The 26,611-nt window shown below is 38.8% G+C and overlaps 1 protein-coding gene across 1 annotated transcript; it reads left to right on the forward strand.

Annotated features, from left to right (window-relative positions):
• Positions 1-2,632: 2,632 nt before the first annotated feature.
• LOC117533535 lies at positions 2,633-9,716 on the forward strand. Its single transcript, XM_034197324.1, has 9 exons — positions 2,633-2,879; positions 6,123-6,205; positions 6,783-6,917; positions 7,111-7,245; positions 7,607-7,675; positions 7,771-7,900; positions 8,153-8,279; positions 8,795-8,912; positions 9,550-9,716. The coding sequence occupies exons 1-6, from the start codon at positions 2,636-2,638 to the stop codon at positions 7,882-7,884; spliced, it is 780 nt and encodes a 259-aa protein (XP_034053215.1). The 5' UTR covers positions 2,633-2,635; the 3' UTR covers positions 7,885-7,900; positions 8,153-8,279; positions 8,795-8,912; positions 9,550-9,716.
• The last annotated feature ends 16,895 nt before the right edge of the window (positions 9,717-26,611 follow it).

The following is a 26,611-nucleotide window of genomic DNA, read 5'->3' on the forward strand; positions in this document are numbered from 1 at the left end:
ACCCTGTAGCGAGTAAAACTCTAACACAGAAAAGACCTGTCTATGCTGCCCCAGAACGCCTCGTTGGAGATTTATTTTTCTTCCTGGGTACAGTGACTTGCCCATACCCAATGGACCCATTGGTCCAAATGGACCAATCCGTGGAGCCGTTACGTTACGTCCGCGGAGCCTTGTACGTCCGCGGAGCCGTTATGTTACGTTCTCAGCTGCAGCTCCGCCGATTTTTCCTCCCTGAGTCGGCGGACGCGACGAGGCTGCGGGTGTGTGTGTGTGTGCGCGCGCTTGGGCTTGCTGTCTCGCAGACGCCACTTGGCTCACAGGGAGGGTGGGGGCAGGAGCTCCAACAAGCCGTTTAGGACAGAGAGTGAATAACTACATACTATACAGAGATGCTGTATGAGAAACCAATGTGAGTTTGGAAAATTGCACAATATAAATCATTCTAGATACCTCAACAATGGAATTATGATCAGTAGAAATGGCCATGCCATGGGACCTTTAAAGTGCACATAAAACGTCTTTCAGCATTCTTTGAATTTCGAATTTAAACAAGGCCTACTATTGCTGTATTCCGCATGACCCCATTTAGGATGCAGTGAGCAGTTTTTTTTTTAATGGAACATAAAATAACATCTCAGTATCATATTGAAGTAACAAGAACATTTGCTGGGTGAAAAATCTGACTTACAATTTACAACAGTTGCAGAAATGCTGTTAGGGTCCTACTGTGTGATACTATTAAAAGGGAACAACACCTTAATTAAAGCCAGGTTGGGTTATGTTTGATTTTTTTTTTTTTAAATTGTTACAGTCAGTTAATACCTAAATACCCAAGGTGCAATCCCATGTATTACCAGCGGAAAAACTACTAAAAATACATCATTTTAAAACACATAAATAGGAGTAATACCAATAAGAAAAAGCAACATAAATGGCATTCAAATAAATGAGTGCTCTTCACATATATTATCAGCCTTTCACTCATACAGACATTCTTAAAACCCATTCAAACCAACAGAGAAAAATGGCTCCATTCAAAGTGTTTTATAATCTCTGTATTGTAGTTCCTCAGCCATGTGGACAGGCAGCATCTGTGGCTGCGAGCGCACTGAGTGCATCTTTACAATTCACCATGGACCAATTCTCAATATGTTTGCAGCACTGCGCAATGCGGGAAGTAACATGACATGTACCGAGAGCTGCTTTTCCACATTTTGTCTAACTGATGTCAGCTTTTGATTTTATTTACAATAATATAAGTTTTCAATATATAGTGAGCAACCTATTTCACTTTAAGAACCCTTGCATGCATGTCTTGGGCACATTTTTGTCATATAATAAAAAACCTTGACACTTGCTTGTACAATGATTTAATAATATAACTTTGACACTATGTTTACTGTGATAATTTACCACACACAAAGTTAGTTTCAAGTCTTGGCATGACTATTTGAATACACATTTTAATTAAATCAATTCCATATTTACAGTCTCAATTACATCACATTTAAGCTTAATTTTAAACTATACAATTGGCTAAGTGTTGTCAAGTATTTTCTCTTTTATTATTATTAACTGTTGCCTTCTTTAAGATACATTTTCTCATTGTAATACAGTGTTGGGAGGCTCCATTGAAACAAGACTACAGTGACCCTCAGTTCCACACAGACAGTACACACTTACTTTGGAGATATTCTTAAATGTTAAGATATCTGGTCCATTTTGGCGTTCATTTAACATTTGACCTTAAAACAGCAACAACAAAAACCCATTATATATGAATAAAACCATAAAGAGCTACTAAATGCACCTTGATTCGAGATTATTTGGTAATTTATAAAAAAGTGTTTGAACTACAACTACTAAACACCTCTAAGTCAAATACAATATATTTAAATAGTATAGGTTAAGATAAAGTACCAGCAATGGTGAGACACTAACTAAAGGCATCATACGCCATTAAAAAAACATCACTATAAGAATAAATACAAAAATATAATAAATAATTATTTGCATATGTAGCCCAGTTATTCCCTAGTTTAATCAGGGAAGGGCCCTGAGTTCGTTAACTCATAAATCTAATTTACAATGAGGAATACATGGACCAATACATTGTCTTATTTCTCTTAATTATCCTGTTTATATTTTACCAATGTACCCTTTGTATTATCTTGAGTCCCTTTAAGCACCTTTGTAACTTCGCTAGTATTAGATTATGTCTACTCTACTATAACATATACACACTGAACAATTTAGCTGAGTGACCTATAAAATAAATGTATATTTAAATGTGTTGAGCACAACTTTACCTTAAACTGTTACGGTGTGCAGGAAGCAGGACCCAAATGCAGATTTCATTTTAAAACTTTAAATATTTTATATTAATTATTGGATCATAGATACTTCCATGAGTTAAGACATGGAATGATATGGTGATTCACACTCATGTACAGGTGGCGGTATGCACCTTTAAAGTTGTTTGCAATACGCCAAAAATCGAAAGAAGAAAGAAGAAGAAGAAGAAGAGAAGAAGAAGAAGAAGAAGAAGAAGAAGAAGAAGAAGAAGAAGAAGAAGAAGAAGAAGAAAGAAGAGAAGAAGACATTTTAGAAACCAGATCACATTGTTGATCTAAAAATGGTGCGCTTCAAAAAAGGCAAGACAAAGAAAGCTTTAGACCTCTGGCAACAAGCAGGAGGTAGAGATTTCATCACCAGGTCTTTAATTTCTCATGGTTTTAGTGAAGTTAATGTTACAACTGAACAGTGGTCCTCAGTTACACTTACAGTGTTTAAAAGTAATAAGAAAGAGCATCTTAAGTGGTTGAGGGTCATCTGGGGTGAAGACCGACGTGGAGTCCGGACTGAGGTGCTTCAAGCAGGTACTGTTAAAAAATAACTTTGATGAGCCCCAGAGCAGAGTCCTGCCTCGGATACCCGGCGGATAACCCGCAAAATAGTTGTGTAACGGGCAAAACATACATGTAGGCCTATATCCAGGGGTGCACATAACTGGTACGCAGGTACGCATGCGCGGCAACAATCTGAATTGCGGACGGTCACTTGTGTCACAAAGCACATTTGCGTACCGACGTACTTGTGAAGCTTTTCCAGAAGGCGGTTAGATCACCGGACGACAGAGTCGGTCTCCGTGTGCACAGACAGGGCTGCTGTTAACGTCGGTCTGTACAACGTGCCAAAACTACGCCAACCGGCTGCGGAGGGAGACTCCCCCCCTTCACTGGAGAACTGCGCTAAAACAGCTGATCACAACGTTCACACTCTGTGGTCACGAAGTACTCCACTAGCCCCCCCCCCAAATTCACAACGGGTCGGGTCGTGGGTCTTATATCAACGGGTCGGGTCCAGATTTGACTTGAAGATAATTGCATGTAACGGTCGGTTCGCGGTAGCTACTGAGCTGCGAGGGTTCGGGTGGGTGCAGATTTGCAAAACTGGACCCATGCAGGACTCTGCCCCAGAGGCTTTTAAGTTGAAGCTTAACCCTTGTGAATCCCTTTTTAAAAACGTTACTTTGAAAACACTAACGACAACAATTTCCTCATCTAAAAATACTGTAATAAAGATATTATAGGCTATGTTAATATTTTTGTTCCACTTTCAATTACTTACATATTTTTAACCAAATTCAGTGCTGATCATAATTATCAAATGTTCATTCATTTTTATTTTTGTCGCTAGGGATTTGAAAGTCACTATTTTGATTACACATACACTTATTAAGAACATGTTTCCAAAAAAACACATCTTTACCAAATGTCGTGCCATATTCTTAACACAATCAGAATGCTCCAAAATTAAACAGTGGCATGGATAATACATTTCCTTAGGGAGGCATAAGGGTTAATGTGCTTATTTAATTAAATACTGCATCACAGTAGGATGTTAACAGAATTTACTGTAATTGACCCAAGGATGGCAGATTGCTTAAAGTTGCATTGTAGTCTTACGATAAGAGATACAGTAATTAAATGAGATTTTGTACTTTTGTAATGTTTGTATTTAGGAAAATATGTCAGTGAAAGAGGGAGAGATGGACAGCACAGTATCAAGAAACAGTGTTACAGCGCACCTACGGGTGAGGAAGACGAGGACACAAGTCAGGATGACAGGGAAATAAGTAACACACAGCCACAGTCTGAGATAGAAACAGAAGAGTCAGACCAACAAAGTACAGAGACAGCCACCGAAATGACAACAACAATGAACAGAAAGTGCAAAGCAGGGCCAAAAAAGTTCAAAATTGCCATAACAAGAAAACAATGGAACAAAATTAAACCTAAACATGGCAAAAAAAAACTCCGTCCCCCCTGGACTGATACATTATATCAAGAATTTTTGAAAAATAATCCATGCTGCACACTTGCTTTCAAATACCAGCATGTTAAGACAAATGATAGCCGTAAAAAGAATTCGCCATTTTTCTGTGCCTCTGCAAAATGCACATTTAATGGATGTCTACAGTTTCTCAAAAAAGAACAGGCCAAAGTCAACGGATAACAACATTATTTTTAAAGTCATGCGCATTGGTGAAGTTATACACCATACAAATCAAAGGCGATTTAGACCAGCAAAATACACAAGAAGAGGAACAATTTCCAAAGCCTTAACCAGTGGTGTCAGTAATTATTATTACACTATGTTAAGACAGACACCAGAGGAAATAATGGCTGGTAACATAAGCAGAAGCCTCACCAAAGACGTGTTAAAGAAAATATCCTCTGAAGTGAAGAAAAGTGCAAGGCTCCACGATGACATGATGCTTGAACTCATGTTGACTCAAAAAATAATCAAAGAGAGCAGCAGTCATGCATCATCAAAAGGCTATCTTCAGCACCTACAAATTGATCCGTTTGCTGTACATTTCTACACAGATGCTGGAATGAAGATATTGACTGAGCACTTGAAAAAGCCAACACCTACGACTCTCTACCTTGATGCCACAGGCAGCGTGATACAGAACATTCCTGATCAAAATAAGCGGGTCTTGTATTATGCTTTGGTTTTGCCCGGAATGGGTAAGGATAAGCCTCCCTTGCCCGTCACAGAACTGATCACCAACAGCCATTCCATCTATTTCCCATTGGCTCATGGGATTGAAAAGAAAGTTGTCTTACACAACAAAAAGAAAGATAGCACAGGTTGAGACAGATTATAGTTGGGCTCTGATAAACAGTGTGCTTCTGTCTTTTAACAGGGAACATATGTCAGTGTACCTTGACAGAGCATTTGAGATAGTGTCTGGACAAACTGAACTGATAACTTCACTGTGCTGCGTCTGTGCTCTGCTCATATCATGAAGGCTGTGTCACAAGCATTTGGGAAACAAACTGTAGACAGAGGCACACAGGAATATGCAACATTCTGTTTTGCGTACATCCTGAACTGCACAAGTATGCAGGAAGCCCTTAATGTTTTTTATCATATGTGTGTGCTTTTTGATGCAGAGGAGTACACTCATTCGGTGAAACAGAGCAAAATGTACCTCGACGAGTGCATTTTGCAAACTCGGGACTTGAAACTGGAGGAAAGTGGACATGTAATGGGAGAGGAGGAAAGCAAAATGGAAACAAATGCTCATAGCATTATTGGAAAGTCCCCTTTTACACAAGCTTTTCAAGTCAGGCGGGACCAAGCAGAGTGTGACATTCTCTCTGACGATGCTGTTCAGGTAAAAAACCACTACCTCTGTCCTGGTGTCATTGATGCACTGTTCAAAAACTACATGGGGATCTTCCCATTGTGGAGTGGTTGGTTGCTTGGGGATCTGTCGCGACATAGAAAAGGTACCTCAAAAAAAGATGGAAGTCATAAAACCAGGGATACCAACTGCCATGTTGAGCTCTGGTTTGGGTTGGTCAAACACTCCATCCTTTTAAAAAAAAAGTACCTGAGACCAGCTGAGTTTGTCTCCAAAATGTATGCCTCAATACAAGGAAGATACGTAGAGCACATTGAGCAACACAATCTGCCAATGCATATTCTGGACAAAAACTTTGGGCATCCTAGCAGGCCAGATGATGACCACGAGGAACAGTGGAACACGCGGGAAAGTTCTGCTGGTCACACCAAGTCCAAGTCCAAGTACTTCAATCCACCAAAAGCACTACCCAACCCCAAGAGCCCACCTGCCACAAAGGTGAAGAAAAGAAAAGTGGACCAACAGGAACAAGATGCACAGGGAAATGTGAGTTTCTCTAAGACTTACTATGTGCAAAGTGTGTCAATTGTTCTCCAGCATTTTAATTGTAACAATGGAATAAGTAAATATTGTCAGAAAGTAAAGCATGGACTAAATTGGTAAAGAGTGAGGTGAAGGACAAAGGACATGAAGTATTATAACCCAAGATGATTAGGTGCATGTTGTAGGGGGAGAATATGAAGATGAAAAATGTAAATACAGCTTACAAACTAATAACGGAAACTATATTTCCAAATCAGACTTTAAACTGCAATTACAGTTTCTGTTCCTGAGCAGCCTGTTTAATGTCATTTAGTGAAAACTCTAAAAGGGACTGAGGTTAAATGCATAAACATGGACAGTTTAATTATATTTTGTGCATGTAGCTTTGATGGTGCATATACAAAAACAAGGCCTTCACCCAAACATTCAAGATTGTTAACCCTCTGGTGTCATTCAAGTGCACTACCCTAATTAGTCACTCGGGACAAACATGTCCAGAGTGATACCGGAGGGTTAAAAGATTCCTCAAGAGTCCATATTAAACAGACTGCATCTATTTCCCCTCAATCCTAACTTGCAGTTGACCTGGCTGTGGGAAAAAAAGGACACAGAGGTGGTCGTGGCAGTGCTCCCCTCACAGATGAAAGGACGCATGTTGCTTATCCGCCACTGTGAGCTATGCTCACTTCGACCCCACCAGTGGTTGACAGGGGAGGTACTACATGTTTCAAGTGTCTGAAGTTTCACTCTACACTGTGTTATTTTCTTTATCTAGCATTTAACGATTTCTCCCCAAAATGTCTAGATACTTTTGTCAGTCACAAGATTCTCAAAGTTGCAGGAAATGAAAGTTCAGTATAACTGGGAATATGCATTAATTGGCAAATTGTTATGATCTTTTTTGCCAGGTAATTGAAGGCGTGTTTCATGTTGCTGCCGACAAATTTGCCGTTCTGAACAAAATGTACTTGCTAAATCACTACACAGCAAGTGTCATTTTGTTCGGGGACAGAACTCAGCTAATATCTCACAGTTTACCGAAGGTAATGTGTGTGGTCTGTGTATGTTTATGTGTGTGGTGTGTTGTGTTTGTGCATGGTGATGCTGTAGGGGGAAGTAGGTGTGGATTTGATTTGTGGGCTCACACTCACACATTAGGTACATGGAGTGAAGCATTGGCTGAGGTCTTAAATAGGAAATTAGCTGAGATTATTTTACTTTATCCTCTCTGAAACTATACTCATTAGTTAAATCACCTGATAAATCTACTTACTATTGAATTCCCATACCAACACTTGTTTTAAGCACAACAAATGAATGGCACAAGAACATCATTGTCAGACTAATGTTGTTGTTATTTTTACCTTCAAGTTTGTTTTAATCCTTTATTTGATGCCATTATAGGTCAACTTTGACAACTATGAAGCTGTCCTGTCCTTTGTACTTGTCAACAACAACCACTGGAAGTTGCTGGTTTGTATTATTTCTGTTAAAGCACAAGACTTACAGAGTGAAGCCAAAAATATTTTTTGATGAAAAGTGCTTTTACTTGTTTTGTTCTCTCACAGTACATTCATGCCAAAACCAGCACCGTATTCCTGGTGGATCCAGCTCAAAGCATCAAAGAGCTTGATGACTCCGAACATGCTGCCAAAAGAATACAGTCAATCAAAATGCAATAGATATTTGAAAATTCAAGTAAAAACTATATTTAAACGTAAAAAATGTGTCACATTTAGTTACATTGATACTCACACACAGCATTGAAAGCATTTTGAACAGTGTGATACAGTCTGTGTTCAGACAGTGATATCTATAGCTGACCTGTGGCTGCCTCTTATATAAATAAATGGTCATATGCTGAATACAAACAGTATGAATTTCTCTTACATTATCTTTAGGAGCCACATCATTAGAAATGTAAAGTGTGTTAACATTATCCTTTCTCAGAGAGTACTTCAGGATGAGGAGGACACGCCACAGCATAACAGACTGGGTGGATGTTAAGTGGAAGGGAGGCGTTATGGGCCACCCACTTCAAACGGATGGATGTAGCTGTGGTGTCGTTGTTGTGAAGGTGAGCTGAAGAGATTCTGTTTTCATCCAGTTAACAAGCAGAGTTTTTAATGTGAAAGACAGTTTAATGCAAGGGCGGATTAAAAAAGCTGTCAAAAGTAGTTGTTGACCGATAAAGGTTTTTTAAAGGCCGATGCTGATCCCCATTATATTTAGCAGGCAGGTTGGCCAATGGACAATATACAGTATATTGCCGATATCATGTTGTTGTTTATTGTATTTTTCACAACTGACAACAATTGGATTATGACACAACATTGCTGAACTTAAATTAACAGTTATTTAATACTAATGTAGTATTCACTTGAACACAGAAAGTTTCATTGACAAAACTTTGCTTCCAAATATCTCAAAATCCCAATAATAGGACCGGTCCATATCAATACTCAAAGGTTTTGGGAGGCATTCTAGTCAAGGGTGGATGTCTTCTATAATGTGTCTCATGTTTGTGTCTGTATCTGTATTACTATACAATAAAGAAGAAAAACCTCCATAACATAAGTGTTGTTTGTTTAGATGGCAAAGGCAGTCATGGAGTCCTTCCCTCTGATCCCGAATGTGAATTTCGAGTGTTCGAAGAAATACATGAAACGGGAGAGGAGAGAACTGGCTCTCGAAATCCTTGAGGCATCAGGTAAATAAATATGAATATGTGTATATATATATATGGGTGTCTGTATGTATATATATATGTATGTATGTATATGTATGTGTATATAGAAGCTGACATACATGTATTGTTATCTTGTTTCAGTCTTTGATGAGCACACTTATTGTGCTATGTGTGCTGCCTTAAGGCCTCCAGGATCTGGATCTCCCATCACAGACTGGGTGAGCTGTTGTGAAGAAAATGTGGAATTGTCATGTATACATTTATGTATTCATTTATTTAACAGGGACAGTGCACATTAATGAACATTTCTGTAACTGTGCCAGAGTTAGCCAAGAGGCTATTTTTCATCTGCAGTCCCTGGACAGATTTTAAAAGTCAACCTCAAACACATAATTCATTTTAAACAACTAAATACAATACATTTAAAACATGCAACACACATTAATGGAATACTTAAATAAAAAAAATGTAAAAGATAGAAACAATAAAAAAACAAACAAAACAAACAAACAATAGAGCATGTTAAAACACAGGCAGTGGGTTTTAAGGAGCAGATGATTGTGTCAGCTGATTCCTCACTAACACTTAAGTATTAAGACAACTGAATGGTAATCTAAGGTACAAATATATAAATACACTATTTCTTTCACTTCAACAGGTTCAGTGTGATGACTGTGAACGATGGTACCATGCCCAGTGCCTGGCAATGGACAGCAGAGACTTTAAAAAGGCAGAGACAGGATATTGGAATTGTCCTTTGTGCAAGTAATACTTGAAATGTGCTCAATGATGACGATTAGTAAAACATGTGTCCTGTGTAGCCTTGTTTGTATTACTTTCTGATCATTAATCACTGGGTCACATGACAGGGAAGCTCTAGAAAAAAACCTGAATTTTTTAATATAAATATTAATATTAAATAGAGGATGTAATATTATCCGATATAAAGAGCTGTTTCTATTGTGTACAGACTTGTATTCAATTCATAAAGTGATTTTGAGTCATTAGTTATTGAAGAAATAAGCTCATTTTCACATACAATTATTAATATAAAAATATTTAAAGTATTAAAATGCAATACAAAGAGGTGTGTCCTATGCAGCCAGTGTAGTTATTTGACCCAACATTGATTTTGAGTAAATCGGTCACATGACCTGGAAGGTATTGAAGAAATAAGCTCATTTTTCCATCAAAAATATTAATATAAAAATATTTAAAGTATTAAAATGCAATAAAAAGAGGTGTGTCCTATGCAGCCGGTGTAGTTCTTTGACCCAACATTGATTTTGAGTGAATCGGTCACATGACCTGGAAGGTATTGAAGAAATAAGCACATTTTTCCATCAAATTATTAATATAAAATATTTAAAGTATTAAAATGCAATAAAGAGAGGTGTGTTCAACAAATGCATGCTCTAGCGTGGATTTGCTTCACATTCACTCGATCGGGAAGCTGTCGATTTATTAAAAAGAAAAATGTTCTTGTGTAATTGAAAAGTCATTTGTTGATGGTCCTGTTAGAAATTAAAATCAATGTTTTGATGGCATAATGTACCTTAAATGTACCTTCAGTTTAAATGCTGTTTTATACTGAAAAACCAGAAAATTATTGTGCACAACCAGTTAAGCTTTTATTCTGAAAATCCTTCATCTCCGGTTAGCATGTGGCTAGTTTACCATTTCTTATAGAGGTTAATTTAGTAGCGAAATGACATGGAGTGATGCACACCGAAACCTACTGATTTTAACACTGCAACTATAGACGTATTATTATTGCTGAATATTAAATGAAGGTATAGTTTATTTGAATAAAGTTATTGTTTACAGACGTGGGTAAGATGTGACAACATCCGGAATGACCAGAAACCAAACCAGCCGTGAAGTATTTTCTGTATTTTTTAGAATATTAACTACAACGTTTAGAATGTGTTAAAGGAAAAGTGATGAAAGACAATATGAGGAGAAGAGGCGTGTTTAAGTATGTATTGAATGTACAATGCCTGAATCCTCTGTTTAAACGTAACAACGGACATTAAGATGTGGAGGGCCGGCCCGCAGGGAGGAGCCTGCAGAAGCTATATAAGAGCAGCACCTGAGCGGTTCGGCCTCTTTTCTCTGCTAGCGAGGGCCAGAGACAGCTGCTTTTCTGTCGGACAATATCCTGTTTGTGACTGTACCACGCCTTTTATTAATTAAAGTACCAATTTGAAAACATCTCAGAGACTCCATTTAGTCTCCTTTTTAAGCTTCTCTTTCCTGGACGCGAGAATAACCATCACAGTTAACAATTGGTGTTCAGCGACGTGATTCTCGTTGGACAGAAGAGACTACACAACCAGCTGTTTTCCGGAGACGCGGCTTCCGTTCGACACAACGAGCTCGAATACTTGGTAAGAGGAAACCTGTTAAATCAAATTCTTCATAGTTTATGCAGTACAAAATAGGTTTGTGTTGGACGGAGGCCAGCGGATCCTGAAAATAGCTGTGTATTTAATGTTAAAACAACCAAATTTATAACAATAAGAATTCCATAACACATGGCGTTGCATTTTCACAATCAGGGTGAGTTCCAATTTCTTTTTTTCTTATATCTAACCCTGCATGCTATTAATTTGTGTGTGTAGTATTTTAAAATATAAATGTGTGTGGCCATTGTACTTTGGGTAGGTGTCTTGTTGTGTTTTCATGTAGGTGTCCCTTGTTACGTCAGTAGTTAAATTAGCCTATGACGTAAGGATATATAAGTCCATTTAACGATTATTGTTAAGATCTGTGGGACATAGCGAATTGATTAAGGATCAAGTAATTGAAAACAAACAAGGCATAGCGAATCAACTTAGGGTTGAGTAACTGAAGACAGTGCTAGTCGAAAACAGTTGAGAACTGTTTTAAAAAAGTCCTTTTGAGGAAAGGCTTGATTAAGGTGTAAGCTTTATCAGTGGTCATAACTGTTCTAGTTTCAACCAAGATATTACGGGTGGAATACGAGATGTGGAGTTACAACAGCATTACGTTAAATTGACGACGGTCATTTAATAGTCGCTGATAAGTTACCATAATACTCCCACCTAGCGTGTCGAAATGGCAGCAGTTGACCAATAGTGGACTATAAAGTCAAATAATACGTAGATAGGTTTATAGCTTATGCGTAAGGGTTCCTAACTTTAAGTGATGATATCAATAAGATAAAGCCCATTTTTTTCATAGTAAACTAGATAGAAATGTTATTTTAAACTGCAGTGTTGTTTTGTGTTCAATTTTCTTGACAAGATTACACCCCGCCATTATTTAAACTCCCCTCTGAGAGCCACGAGGTGTTTTCAAATCCCTTTGTTCTTCAGGTCAAAGGTTGGAAAATCAGTTGCCATCTTGTCTTGTCCTCATGCTGAAAATAAGCCACACGGCAGTCGCCATTTCGTGAAATGCTAATTGAAAGTACTCTGTTTGTTTTGACACACAGTCCCACTCACATGAGGCTAGGCACTCCATATTGAGAAGGACAAATCATATTTATTGGCAGAAGTTGGAACTATAAAATAGACAGGTTATCTTACCGTGGAAGTTTGGTATTTGTAGGAGTCTGGTTTTGAAAATATTGTTGTTTGCAAGTGCGTATTGGCGGTTTATTTGAGATATTCTTGTTTGCAAGTGTGTATTGGCGGTTTATTTGAGATATTCTTGTTTGCAAGTGTGTATTGGCGGTTTATTTGAGATATTCTTGTTTGCAAGTGTGTTTTGGCGGTTATGTGCTGTGTTGTTTAACCATATTCACATTTTCTTCCCATTTTAAGGAAATAAGCTTCTTCTTGTTAAAAAGAGGTCAGTTTTGCAACAGCTATCCCTAGTGGATTAAGCTGGAAATTACAACAGCGCACTCTGCTGGTAATACAGAATTATTACAAAGATATTATAACATTTTGAAGCTTAATTTTGAGTGTTATTGATGAACACATTCGCCGGGACAGAATTACAAAGTGGTTTCTAATTAACATATGAGAAACTTTACATCATAGACTTTCAAACTAGACTGTAGAATATTCAAACACCAATTGATTAAATCTAACACAAATTATGACATTTACATAGTTCCATACATTTCAGTATGCACTGTACACAGTAGATTTAGATTTTCACAAGACTTCGATTTTCTTATCTCAAAGTCAAAAACGATACACTGTACAATTTTTATTTTAAAATTTCCAAAAAATGTTATCTTTTAATTTATTAATATTTTACAAAAAAAAAAAAAAAAAAAACTTAAATCATAAAAAAAACAAAAAAAACCTACCCAGATTTAAAGTTAAGTTCGGATGACATAGGATATTATTTATCAGGAACGAAGGTGCTAGTCGGAGGATTAGTGTTTCAATCTTTGATAACTTAATAATATTCATTCGAATAGTTAGAGAACATGTCACCAAAAGAAACTAAATTGAGACTAGACGCAGAGCCAGGCTCAACCGCAGATATCAAGGAAAGGGTAATAATCTGATCAGATGCTTTAACCTTTCCAATTAAAAGAACTATCTGGAGTGAAGATGAAGAAAGATTTATAAGAGTTACAAGTCTGATACTCCATCTGGAATATGCCAGCCTATTGGCACACAGCATAAATGTGGTCCGAGTAGCAGACCCGCCAGTGAGGGAAGACATAGCAGAAAAAACAAGACACCGTAGCTTGTAGGAACAAGACAAGGAGAAGGGAGGGGGAACTTCCAGAGAAGGCAGGGCAGACACCTCCAACAATTCAAGCTCAGGAAGAACCAGAGAATGCAGAGCAGACACCTCAAACAGTTAAATCTCAGATAGTGCCAGAGAATCAGATGCAGAACCAACAACCAGGAGGTTTCCAAGGAGGCACAGGCAGAAGACGTTTACGGTTTGAGGGATGTTACCATTGCAACCAAATGGGCCATTGGACCAGAGATTGCCCGCAACTACTAAGGCAACATGCACCAAACAATGGCCCTCCATGTAGTTACCCTGGGGGAGGTTTCCATGATTACGACAGAAGCAGGGGGTCTCAGGGATGTCAAAGACGAACAGCATTGCCAAACATGACCCAAATGCCACTGACACCCTGGTATCAACCACAACAATGAGGAAGCTCAGAGGGCCAGACCACCAGGTGATGCATCTTCAGCACAAGGGTATTTTGAAATCCAGCTACATTGAGCCATATATGTCACCACAGAAGGGAGAGGTTTAATGTTTAATGTAAAAACAGAATCGAGAGTAGCATTTGCATTTATACATAAAGCATCCACAGAATAGAACATTTAGCAGACTATTTTTGTAATTATGAGAAGGAAAGAGATTACGAGTGATGTTGTTCCCCCACACAGAAAACTATTGTGTCCACACAGCTAGTGAGGTCAAGACGACGGGTTTACACCCAAAAATATGAAGACGGAAACCTAGTACTCGCCCAAGACGGAGGATCCATACCAAATCCTCCTGTTTACACCGACTGCAGTTCAAGGGGCGGCGATACACCTGACGTGGAGCTGTTGAGACCTAAAAACAGAAACTCGCTTCTGCTGTGGTGAAGTCTGGCTACAAAGGGAGGTGTCCGATAGGGTCGCTTGTCTCAAACCAGTGAAGAAGTCAACAAGAACCCAGCAGAACTAGAGAGTGACTGTTAGCGGGAGAACAGTGACAGAGCGACAGAGACAGGCCCAACATTTTCCAGCCAGTACATAGATAGACCCCGTCAGAAGACCGGGGCTGTGTTTAAAGGGGAACTTCATTTATTGTTAGTGGAAGTGTAGTTTTTTAGTCGAACAATTATGTGATTTATGGAGTCAGATTACATTTTTCTCAAACACAATTTTATAATCGGTCTGAAGTATCTGTTTTAAGGCAATGAGCTGCAGATTAAATAACATAACACTGATTGAGAGCTTGGATGAAGAAGTTGTAGGGTTTTTACAACAGTTTCAAGAATCAGTTTTTATTTATTTATTCTTGAGTAATTTTACTGATTTATAGTGTAGTGCGTAAGGCACTATCTCATTTTGAGTGAGGGGCACCAGCCCTTCATGCATGTCACCCTCTGTGAGAATGGTTCGTATGTTTCCCTCTAGTTTAGAGAAATATTATGTTATCATATCTTTGTTCAGCAGTATCAAACAATCCTCTAATCCTAGAATTATTGAGACGCATTAGCGACACCAGGGGTATTGTTTTTCGCAGCAACAATGATGCATAATACCAGGACAAAAGCATTATTGCAACAAGTAAACCATTTTTGTGCTAATGGCAGATTTGAGTGAATATGTTTTATACCATCAGAAAGCCATACATCATACGATATTTTGTACGCCTTATGGGTACACGGAGAAGTTATATTTATTTAATGCAACGTTATGCGTTTTACATGTCCTGTTCCGAATAGGGTAATCATTGCAATATTAATTGAGCATGTTCTGCTCAAAGGAGGGAGTGTCATGATTATACAGATATGTTGATTTCAGTGACGTTGTAGTTAATAAATAATAAAATGTAGTTAATAATAGGTCTCATAACGACAAAAGGTATGCCAAAGCTTGGGCCTCCTCCAAGGAGGGAGTGGTCCAGTTTTGGATATTAGACGAATAGAAGTGATGAATATGTCAGAACTCTGAGTAATATTATCCAAGTTTTGTCTACACAGGCTAAGAAAGCTACAGAGATACAAGACGAGACACCAGAAGAGACTCCTGTTCGGCCAGGTGATTGGGTGAGGGTGAAAGTTCACAAAAGACAGTGAGCTGATCCCCGGTGGACGGAACAGTGAGAAGTTGTAACGAACTTCACACGCGCTCCGGTTTAAAGGTAAAGACAAAGGAGCAAATTGACACCACCTCACACATTGTCACCCTTCACTGGCAACTTCCAGAACATTATTGGGAGTTAGGACTGATTTGGCAGAGCTGGAACAAAACAATAAATAGAAATAAGATAAAGATAGAAACAGCTCAAAAGACGAATTGTCTATAGACTTTTATAGATAGTACACTAAAGTGAAAACCTATTTTTGTTTTACATCTGAAAAAGAGTCCAATTTTAGTATACGTTATTATAGTACTCATTATTTAAATTCTGTAACTGACACCAAGGGAGAAAATAGAGATGATGTCAAGAACAAAGCCAAAGCTATTGTGGGGTCCCCTAGGGATAAGAGTCAGAATAGCATTGTTGATTGTGCTCATTACACTTGGCACCTTTCTGGTTGGATGGGGAGTACAATATCAAGTAAGACATGGATCCATTAGTCCACTCATAGAGAATGCCCACATCACTAACAAAACTCCAGCTGTGTTTCAGAGAGTTTCACTTATCCCTAGAGCCAAAAGATCAGCTGAGCAACAAGAGGAGGAGTTAGAAATACTCGGTCCCAAAGGTGAGGCGATTACAATCAAGATGATTCACCCCCCATATATGCAGTTCTTGTATCAAATGATGAGATGGGTTTAAGTGATTGGGATATGTAGGTGATGGGAATTTACAGATTAGGGGAATCTAAAAATACACTGGATCCATGTTTTAGTCTGTGCCAGAAACACCCCTGTTAAGTTTATGGACAACCAACCGGTGAACTGAGCACAATTATTGAAAATGATTACAGTAGAAACAGGCTACTAACCCACAAGTACAGCTTTGTACGTACAAACTCTATGAACAAAATTCCCCAGCAGATTGTGGCGACATTGCAGATATGTTCAGTCACAAAAGTTACTTATGTTCTAAATAACAGTGAGATTTAAAGTAATGGAGAAAATATGGGGACCTTCTTTTATAGTGTGTGAAATGTGGTGCTTGAAACATGTAGGTATTTTTAATTTATAGAAGAAAATGGTTTCCTGAAAGAGTTATTTGGAGTAGCCATGTTACAGTGGGTGGAAACAATGTTTAGGGATATGGCACAACCATTAGTAGACATTAATTGGGTTTAGATGACATTTAACATCTAAGACAGATAGTAAGATTAGGAAAATAGAGTGGAAAGGATTGGATATATTTTACCTCAGTGTGTTAGAATTAGCTATAGGTAATGCCTCCCGAGATCTCTCTCTCTCTCTCTCTCTCTGCCTGTCAGAATGCTACGACCCCATCTTCAGACAAATGACCTCACCACAGGAGACTCCTCCTCCTCCGGTTTAAAGACAGACAACCCGAGCTGAACCAACAACGACCTGAGGCATCCAGAACCATCTCCACCTGAGGCATCCAGAACCATCTCCACCTGAGGCATCCAGAACCAAACCAGCATGCTGACAAAGAGGCAAACTCTCATCGGTCCCTCAAACAGGACATGAAGTTCCAAACTGAGCCGTGAGATTTGGCACAATAGCAGAGTGTGGGACATGAGAGCAGAATACACCACTCCATGCAACAGCCAAGAGACTGAAAAGGAGGAGATGAAATGCAAAGCAGTTGGGCCACTGAAAGAATTACAGCGGGAAGATCCAAGTGCGGATGGACTGAGGAGAAGACAGGATGGAGGAGAAGACAGAACCAGAGGAGTTGGCATGGGCCAGCAGAACGTGAGGGGGTCGTGGCTTGACGACCAGAGGGGGAGAGAAGGAACACAGGAGTGAGTGAGTTTACACATAAACACACTTATTAGAAAATAATCCTAAAAACACACTGAGGGTAGAACATATTATTCAATCTTTTCATAATATAAACAAATTATTCTTATAGAGATTCTTATTCATGTGAGAATTTGGGGAAGATTTAATTTGTTACAATATAGATAGCAGGCAAATCTTTATTTGAATGGAAAATGTTAAAGGTAGAGCTGGAACCAAGCCAAAGAAAGTATTCCAATCTAGAGTATTGGTTTCTCCATTGTAGCATGGATGTTACCATAGGAGAACTGTTAAGGTGGAAACAACATTTGTTTGTCGTCCAAGATGTAGAGTTTTAAAAAGACACTAGGCAAAGAGCGATTGAAGATTTTAATTTTGAAAAAACTAGTACAATTGGGAGTAATACATGCGGGGCCTTGGATCACTCATTTTAATGGTGCATATTTTCAACAATAAACATCGTTCAGGGAGAAGGGGTTGCTCAACCCACCCTGCAGATGTTTTAAATCTTACTTACAGCTTCAGAGGGAGCGCACGGCACCAGAGTATGAGTTTTAAAAGACAAGTGCCACCACCTCCTAATGCTCCTCCATTTAATCAGTGATGACCTGACATTTAGAGATGTTATTTAAAAGGAGAAACATATCTGCCATGAGTGAAAATTCCTGAATTGAACTACAAACCATTAATGAAATGACTTCTGTTTTTGAAGTCCTTGTTAGAGCACCCAAGGTTCCACACACTGTTTAAAGGGGTTAGCATAGTTATTTAAGTAGACCAGAAATGAAAATAAATTAGTATAATGAGTTATTGATATTCCACCGGTTTTCACACCATTTCAGGGACTTTATCACTGCATTAGAACAGACCACCCCAAAGCCAGTAGGGCTAAGAGACCAGTCCCAGGGGGAGTTTAGGCTCCAGGGTAAAAGGATAGCATAGGGGCGCCCAGGGGAGGCCTAAATGTAGCACTCATTCCATGTCCTAAAATACCGATTGATCACGACGGCCTCTTCTAGAGAACATATTACTTTCATACCTTAAATGGTATGAAAGGAGGGAGGGTACATTTCTCATGAGGAGACAGTTACAAATGCTAGTAGAACAAGACGGCCCACCCCAATACAGATGTTGATGAAAATGATGAGTTAGTTTGAATGATGTTAAACGATATGGATGTTCAGAGATGAGGTTGTTCAATGAATGTCCAGCCGATGTGACTCTTTAAATGATGAAATCATGTGAAGAAGTGAGCAAAATAAAATGCTAAAATGGAGTGAATCCATTTCAATTTACTTATACTATTACAAGATAGTTTATTTCATTTTTATTATTTTTCACTGTTCTATATGGTAGATTTCATGTATTTTCGAATCATTACAATTCTAAAATGGGTAGTTTCTTTTCACTTTGTAAAAACAAGTGACTTAACACTGAGCGTGGTATGAGAACGGTTTCTGTGAAAGGAGGGAGGAAGAAATGTTCTGATACCAAGCCATTGCTGCTATTTTGAAGAGCCATAAAATTGAGGATATTCGCACTATTCCATTTTGTTTGTATGTTTTTGATATGAATGATGTACTATGCAGAGTTCAGATGAAGAACTCATTGATTTCAGTATTATACACACCTTTTAGGTGTGTAAGGAGGGATTGTTAGAAATTAAAATCAATGTTTTGATGGCATAATGTACCTTAAATGTACCTTCAGTTTAAATGCTGTTTTATACTGAAAAAACCAGAAAATTATTGTGCACAACCAGTTAAGCTTTTATTCTGAAAATCCTTCATCTCCGGTTAGCATGTGGCTAGTTTACCATTTCTTATAGAGGTTAATTTAGTAGCGAAATGACATGGAGTGATGCACACCGAAACCTACTGATTTTAACACTGCAACTATAGACGTATTATTATTGCTGAATATTAAATGAAGGTATAGTTTATTTGAATAAAGTTATTGTTTACAGACGTGGGTAAGATGTGACAACATCCGGAATGACCAGAAACCAAACCAGCCGTGAAGTATTTTCTGTATTTTTAGAATATTAACTACAACGTTTAGAATGTGTTAAAGGAAAAGTGATGAAAGACAATATGAGGAGAAGAGGCGTGTTTAAGTATGTATTGAATGTACAATGCCTGAATCCTCTGTTTAAAACGTAACAACGGACATTAAGATGTGGAGGGCCGGCCCGCAGGGAGGAGCCTGCAGAAGCTATATAAGAGCAGCACCTGAGCGGTTCGGCCTCTTTTCTCTGCTAGCGAGGGCCAGAGACAGCTGCTTTTCTGTCGGACAATATCCTGTTTGTGACTGTACCGCGCCTTTTATTAATTAAAGTACCAATTTGAAAACATCTCAGAGACTCCATTTAGTCTCCTTTTTAAGCTTCTCTTTCCTGGACGCGAGAATAACCATCACAGTTAACAATACACTGTTGGAAAGAGGATATTCCTAGCTTTCTAATGATATCAGGATTGTTTTTGTACTTCAAATATTAAGCGAAATATGTCACATTATATAATGACTGTCACCGAGTCATCATTTTGAGAAAAATGCCTTCAAAGTTGTCTCTTCTCTGGAATCCATCGATCTGATTGATTATTAGCGGAGCAAATGATCAAAATACTACCAAGGGAAGATATTTTCGTTTGGAGAGGAAGCTCGCGAGTGTGTGTGTGTGTGAGTGTGTGTGCTTGTGTAATTTTGCGTTTGTGTGTATTGTGTTTGTTTCCCGGGGAAAACACTCACGAGAAACACCGGCTGTTGTTATGCCTGCCGTTCTCTGCTTGTAATTATGCCGAAGCTTCAAAGTTGTATTTATCATCTGAATTTGCCGAAACAATTTTAATATTCTGAAAGCCAAGACTTTGTTTAATTGAAATCAGATGAAAACAAACTGTAACGGACCCTGCAGTGTTATCTATGATTACTATAGTCTTACATTCATAATTTCAGCGGAGTGAGGAGGGGGCGGCGCTGCGGAAGAGCAGATTGCGAGTGAGAAATAAATAAATTGGAAATAAAAGTTTCATATTCTGAAAGCCAAGACTTTGTTTGTTTAAAATCAAACAAAACACCCGAACCCCGAAAAAATAGGTTTTTTTACGTAAATCCATGTTTATTTTGAGAGATTCTGCTCTGACAACTAAGCTAAACTTTTACCTGTTAAGATTGTGCACGGCACAACAGAAAGTTACAGTAATTTTCAATTGACTTTTTTTCTGTGAAGAACCCAAAGAGGGTTATTTGGTTATTATTTATTTCATAAATAGTGTTATTTATTTCATTAAGTGTTAATTTATTTCCTGACTTTTTTTCTGTGAAGATCCCGGAAAGGGTTATTAATATTTGGTTATGTGTGGCTTTCTAGAAAACAATAAATGTTTACGTTTAGACACCCATGCGATCGTCACACTTGTTCTGTTACAAACTGACCCGGCCCCCATCAGAGAAGGGAAAAGTTATGTGGCCCTCACAGGAAAAAGTTTGGGGACCCCTGGTGTACATGGTCGGGCTATACTGTAGGCCCAGGGGCGGCGGGTGCTGGAGGCTAGGGAAGGCTAAGCCTTCCCAAATATTTGTGTAACTGCATCCCTGGTAAAATAAAAATATAATGTCTTTGACATTAGCGCTGCTATGCAGCCACCTGTGCCCTGTACCATGAAGCCAGTTCAACAGACCCTGGATATGCTTGAGTTATATCTTAAACTAACCCTAACAAACGAGATCTCGCTAAAACGGTCCTACGGCGCTGGTTATCAACTCGGTAAATCAAGCCAGGGTTTCTCTCTCCAGCTGAGAACGCGTTCACGTGAAAGGGGCGGGGTTAGCTACATTTGACCATCACAAACAGGGACAAGTGTACTGACAGCGCAACATCATACTTCATTAATGAAAAGTAAACTAATATTAGACAAATATGAACTTTAAACATCCATGATGACTTAAACATATAATCCAGGATACAAGCCACATAGTTGCACCTGCAAGGAGAATACAGAACACAACTCGTTACAAAATAAACTACCGAGTGTTTTGAAAGCGTACAACAGTTTTATGATACTGCCCCATCTAAAACACGAGGGGATCTGAACTTATTACATTTGAGTTTGAGTGGTTTCGTCAACTTAATGTGTTGGCTTAAAATAATACGTAATAATACTAAGTGTTGCACGGCCAGATACGGCTCGAGAAGCTGACTCAGATAAGGAATATTGTGATATCGATGTGAGATCGATGATCTGATTGATGATGTGATGTCAGTGTGATATGAATGATAAGTGCGACACGTCGGCGTCTTCTCTGCATACGGCAGTTTAAACTGCCGTATGCAGAGAAGACGCCTTTCCTTTTCCTGTAATATGACTTGAGAGATTTAAACTCCGCACACTGACGCTCTGATCGGTCAGCAGGCGGTGCTTTCAACTGAGTTGATCTCTTTTCTATAGACGCTGGCGAGGCGGGGCAGCGTAAGATGAAAACAAAAGTGATTTAGCCTTCCCAAACCTGAGCCTCACGCGCCGCCTATGTTTAGGCCTACAGTATAACATACAAAGGCCTTTCAAGCTAGAGTTCTTCTGGAAATGTTCACATCAGGCACCTTCAAGTTAAACAATACTAAACAATTAACACAGTAGGCCTAAATTATGTGGATTAAACCACATTTATTTCGTTAAAAATAAACGAATATGATTTAGTTTGAATGATTAAATGTCATCAGGCACCTTCAAGTTAAACAATCAGGTGCACACTTTAATGTGCCCGCCACCTCCGGACTCGGCTTGACTTCGGTTTAAAGAATGCACAAATGTGTTTTAATCGTTTATGTCAGATATGTACTAAGTAGCCTAAATACATTTGTTCCTGCTCAAGATTAGATTCAACTTTATTGTTATTGCACATATTGCAGGGTACTGAGACAACGAAATGCAGTTTAGCTTCTAACCAGGGGTGCAAACAAGCAGCGAAAGTAATGTTTCACAATACTACAGAAAACAATTAACACAGTAAGTATGTGGATTTTATAAACCAATTTAATTTCGTTAAAAGAAACTGAAATAATGATTTTGGTATGTAATGATTAAAGTAGGGTGGAATTGCTCCTAATGTGGGCACATTTTCATTTCAGACTTCGGTGAATATATTGACGATCATGAAGCCGATACAATAAATACAAAATCCAGTAGGCTACCATTCCGAAATCCCCAGTAATATTAGACACTAATAATACAGTAAACTATTAAACACTGTTACATATTATTGTTTGCCCGTGGGATTAGAATGATCGGTAGTGAGACCCGTGCTGCATTTTCCTCCAGTCGGATGTGATATAAAAACAAAGCGATTATTTTTGTTGTTGTAAACTCACGTGGTTTAAATTGAGTGCATTCATTTCAACTCGCGAACATATGATAATAAATGATCGTGAGGATGATGATTGAAAAATCGTTTGTTTGAAGCCTGGATGCATTTCCTGAATCTAAAAACATAGCGATGGTTTTTGTACTTACGCCAACGTGAATTAAACATTATTTTGTTAAATAAAAACATGGGATGTTTAGTAAATGATTACATGTCTCTTATTTAGCACAGAATATGATCCTATCCGTGACATATGGATCTTAACAAATATCCGCTATATCAGATACCTGTAGATCAGCTGTTTATTTCACATGAGTTCCAGTGTGGCAGCTTTTTAATCACGGCTCCCCCTGGTGGATCCATGATCCATTGCAGCTGGTTTCATTATGATTAAATGTATTATCAAGGGAGCGTTTCAAGCCCTGCGGGGGGGTTTTCCTTTTCAGCAGGGGCCCACCCCGTGCCGATCACGGACCCGCACGGGTAGGCGTCTGAAATGGAGCGCTCCATCTGTATGTAATAGGCCTACATTCACACTTTATTTGTATGCTTTAGTAGATATCTACAAATAAACAGTAGATATTTGGCATGAAACCATATAGTGCTTCACATAATAAAATATACAAGGGCTGTAGCCTGATATACATTATATGCTTTAGGAGCTGTTTGTTGTACTGTGTGTGTGTGAGTCTGAGTGTGAGTGTGTGAGTGGAGTGTGTGAGTGTGTGAGTGTGTGAGTGTGTGAGTGTGTGAGTGTGTGAGTGTGTGAGTGTGTGAGGTGCTACCGTGAGTGATGAGTGAGTGAGTGAGTGAGTGAGAGTTGATGTGCCAGTCAAACCAGGCAGGCCTCAGTGGCTTATCTGACATATAATTGGTAAAAATGGTACATTCTCCGTTAGCCTACGAGCTTCCCGTTGGAGCGAAGGACTATTCCTTCTCAATGTAGCATGACATTGGATATGCGCTGAGGTGGCCGACTTTCTGGAGGGCGGGGCTAATAAAAGCAAATTTGAAATATGTCCGCAATCATAATAGCAATGTGTATACAGCGTTTCGTGAAACATCATAACTTGACGTCTGTGAACGTTAGTTCTCTCCCTCATTTCTCTCTTCGCATGCAAAGGGTAAGATGCTCTTCTTTACTTTAGCGTTGCAGCCTCCACTTGCGCTTAGTTATGTATAATTAGCATGAATTACATAATATCTAGAGTTGATTTTGGCGCTATTGTCATGTTTAAGCTGTTAACCCCGACAGTCTCCTTAACATTTAACAACCTATTAATGTGTCATACCCACTTAACGGGAAGAAACTCAGCTAACTGACGCACTAAGCTATATTAACCATTTTTACTGAAAGAAAACAGAAGTCTAAAGCCAAGCGTCTGAATTAGCACTACAGTAAATACACCCAGATAATTCCAGAGGCGTTTTTTTTGCTAAATGTCTCTAAAAAGGTAAAATGGCACTTGTTTTGCATCATTGTTGATACAGGGTAATTATTATATGTTATAGTTTGGATTATCCCATCATTCAAGGGTGGTTTTTCACTATAAATCATGTTTTTGTGTGGAGGGAAACTATAATTTACATGTTTTTACTATGTTCAATCTGAATTTACTTTAAAATAAAAACATCTATATTGATTCTAACTGTTCTACATCCAACTCAAAGGTTTATCATTGCTTTGACAAGAAACAGTATTAATTTAATATTTACTTAAGTATTAATGTGTAGGTCCACAGCTTAGACCTGCGTAGAGCTAACTTTGCATTAGTTAAAAGTGTTAATGTATTGTGTCGTTTATTTATTGTTTAATGTGTTGTGTTTTTTTAGGGTGAAAAATGGATTCTCCTTCAAAAATACCGCAACTGCAGGACAGCGAGGCGGAGACACTCCGGGGAGAGGGCCAACTCTTCATTGTAAGTAAAACATTGAAATGACAAAAGTATTTAAGTAAGGGATAATGTGCAGCAAGGCGGTCATTATGGGGAAAAGAACACCCGACAGGCAGATCAGGAGCCCGACGCGTAGCGGAGGGATCTAGATCTGCCTGAAGTCGCTGCACATTATCCTGCTTATTACATGGCCACATTCTCAACAAAATAACAATATGACTTCCAATATTAATTGAAATGCTGTTATGGATTTAGAAAATGTTTTTATTGATTTAAAAAATAGTTGTATTTATTTAAATGGACATACATCCGCTAAGAAAAATAGTCCGTTGTTACCGTTTGAAATATGCAGCAACGGCAGGAAGGTGGAGCTTTTTGATTACATATTTGAAAACATCGTTGCTTGGTTTAAAAGTAGCACAATTGATAATGTCAAACCTTGGAAAGTATGTAGATATCCCTGCCCTAATGCCAAAGGAACTGGCAACTGAATATGTTTTGCCGCTTGATGTCTGTTTGGACCGCTGCGTAAAAAGGAGGGTTTCTGCCCGTTACTTCTCCGCTGTTTTGTTGTCGCTCTTGTCTCGTCAGTTGGAACAAGCCAAACTGTATACAGTTCAATCGACCGGAGTTCGTTTGTGCAGATGTGAGCGTCCTTAAAGGAATGGTATGCTCATGACACTCATTTTTAAATAATTATCATCCGATAAAACAGACCAGTCTCTGCCAGTCTTTTTTCTTTTTTTTTTAATCCGATGACATTATCAGTGATTTTAAACTGATTAATTACCGAAATAACATCAACACTGTGGGCGGCGCCATTTTACCGGACGTGACGTAAACCATGCGTTTGGTTTCGAGGACACGTTGATGTTCATGTTATTTACTGTAGTTACTCTCTTCAAATATGCCTCATTGTATCGCGAAACATTGCCACAGTTCTGATAGGAACAATCCACGGAATGCTCGGTTCCATCTGTTGCCAAAACGTAAGCGTAGGAAGTACGTTCGGAGGCAGTGGCTAGTGAAATGTGGCCGGACCGAACCGAAAGATCCACAGGCGCATGTATGCAGCGAACATTTCAAGTTTCCGGACGACTACTCTGAGAGTATGATAAAACATAACATGGGATTTATTGAACAACCATTACTTAATGGAGATGCAGTACCATCGGTCTTTCTGGTGTCATCACCGACCAGGACAGTGAGGACACCAGTTCGGCCAGTTGAGAAATCGCCCTCTGCAAGTGTGAAGCGACGGAGGACCAGAAGTAGTGCTCGGAGTAAGAATAAGGTATGTTATAGCGCATTTCCATTGCAGCGGGTAGCCCCGTTTAAACGTCTTTTATCGTCCAGGCCAGGCCAGTTTTTGGTGGCCTTTCCATATAGCGTAGTGGGTATTTATGGCTAGTGGGTATTTTCCCCCAGTTTTTCCGGCCCCATAAAATCGTGGTTCTAGGGCCAGGGACAACGAGGCTGAGTATGCTAAACTAGAGAGGGAATCACTAGCAAGGGTGGTACTACATGCATACATATCTAGTAATCAAAATCATTGTATCTACTAAGTAGTACTAAGTAGGCTCGAACCTGTATGGCTGAATTCCCCCATCCAATCTCTTCATATTGCTCAAAACTTCTTCCTCGGCTGACGAGTCCGAACTCAAATACTCTGCCATGTTTTCGTGTGTTTACAAAGTGAAAGCATGGATGACGTCACGACCATCACGTGACTACTGAAAATGGGCAAAATGGCAGCGGCCTGACGGAATATACAGGTTTTGATAAAAAAGAGCTATAAAATCATTATTTACCGGGGAATATCGCTGATTTCTTCAGGGTATGGTTTAAACATAATGTTTCACTAAATACTGAAGTTTTGATTAATTAT

This window comes from Gymnodraco acuticeps, unplaced genomic scaffold, assembly GCF_902827175.1.
Source record: "Gymnodraco acuticeps unplaced genomic scaffold, fGymAcu1.1, whole genome shotgun sequence".
In the NCBI taxonomy this organism is placed as follows: Eukaryota; Metazoa; Chordata; class Actinopteri; order Perciformes; family Bathydraconidae; genus Gymnodraco; species Gymnodraco acuticeps.

Coding starts and splice junctions, on each gene's coding strand:
- LOC117533535 (XM_034197324.1), top strand. CDS start 2,636: ATGGTGCGCTTCAAAAAAGGCAAGACAAAGAAAGCTTTAGACCTCTGG. Junction 2,880..6,122: donor GACTGAGGTGCTTCAAGCAG/GTACTGTTAAAA, acceptor ATCCACCAAAAG/CACTACCCAACCCCAAGAGC. Junction 6,206..6,782: donor AACAAGATGCACAGGGAAAT/GTGAGTTTCTCT, acceptor CCTAACTTGCAG/TTGACCTGGCTGTGGGAAAA.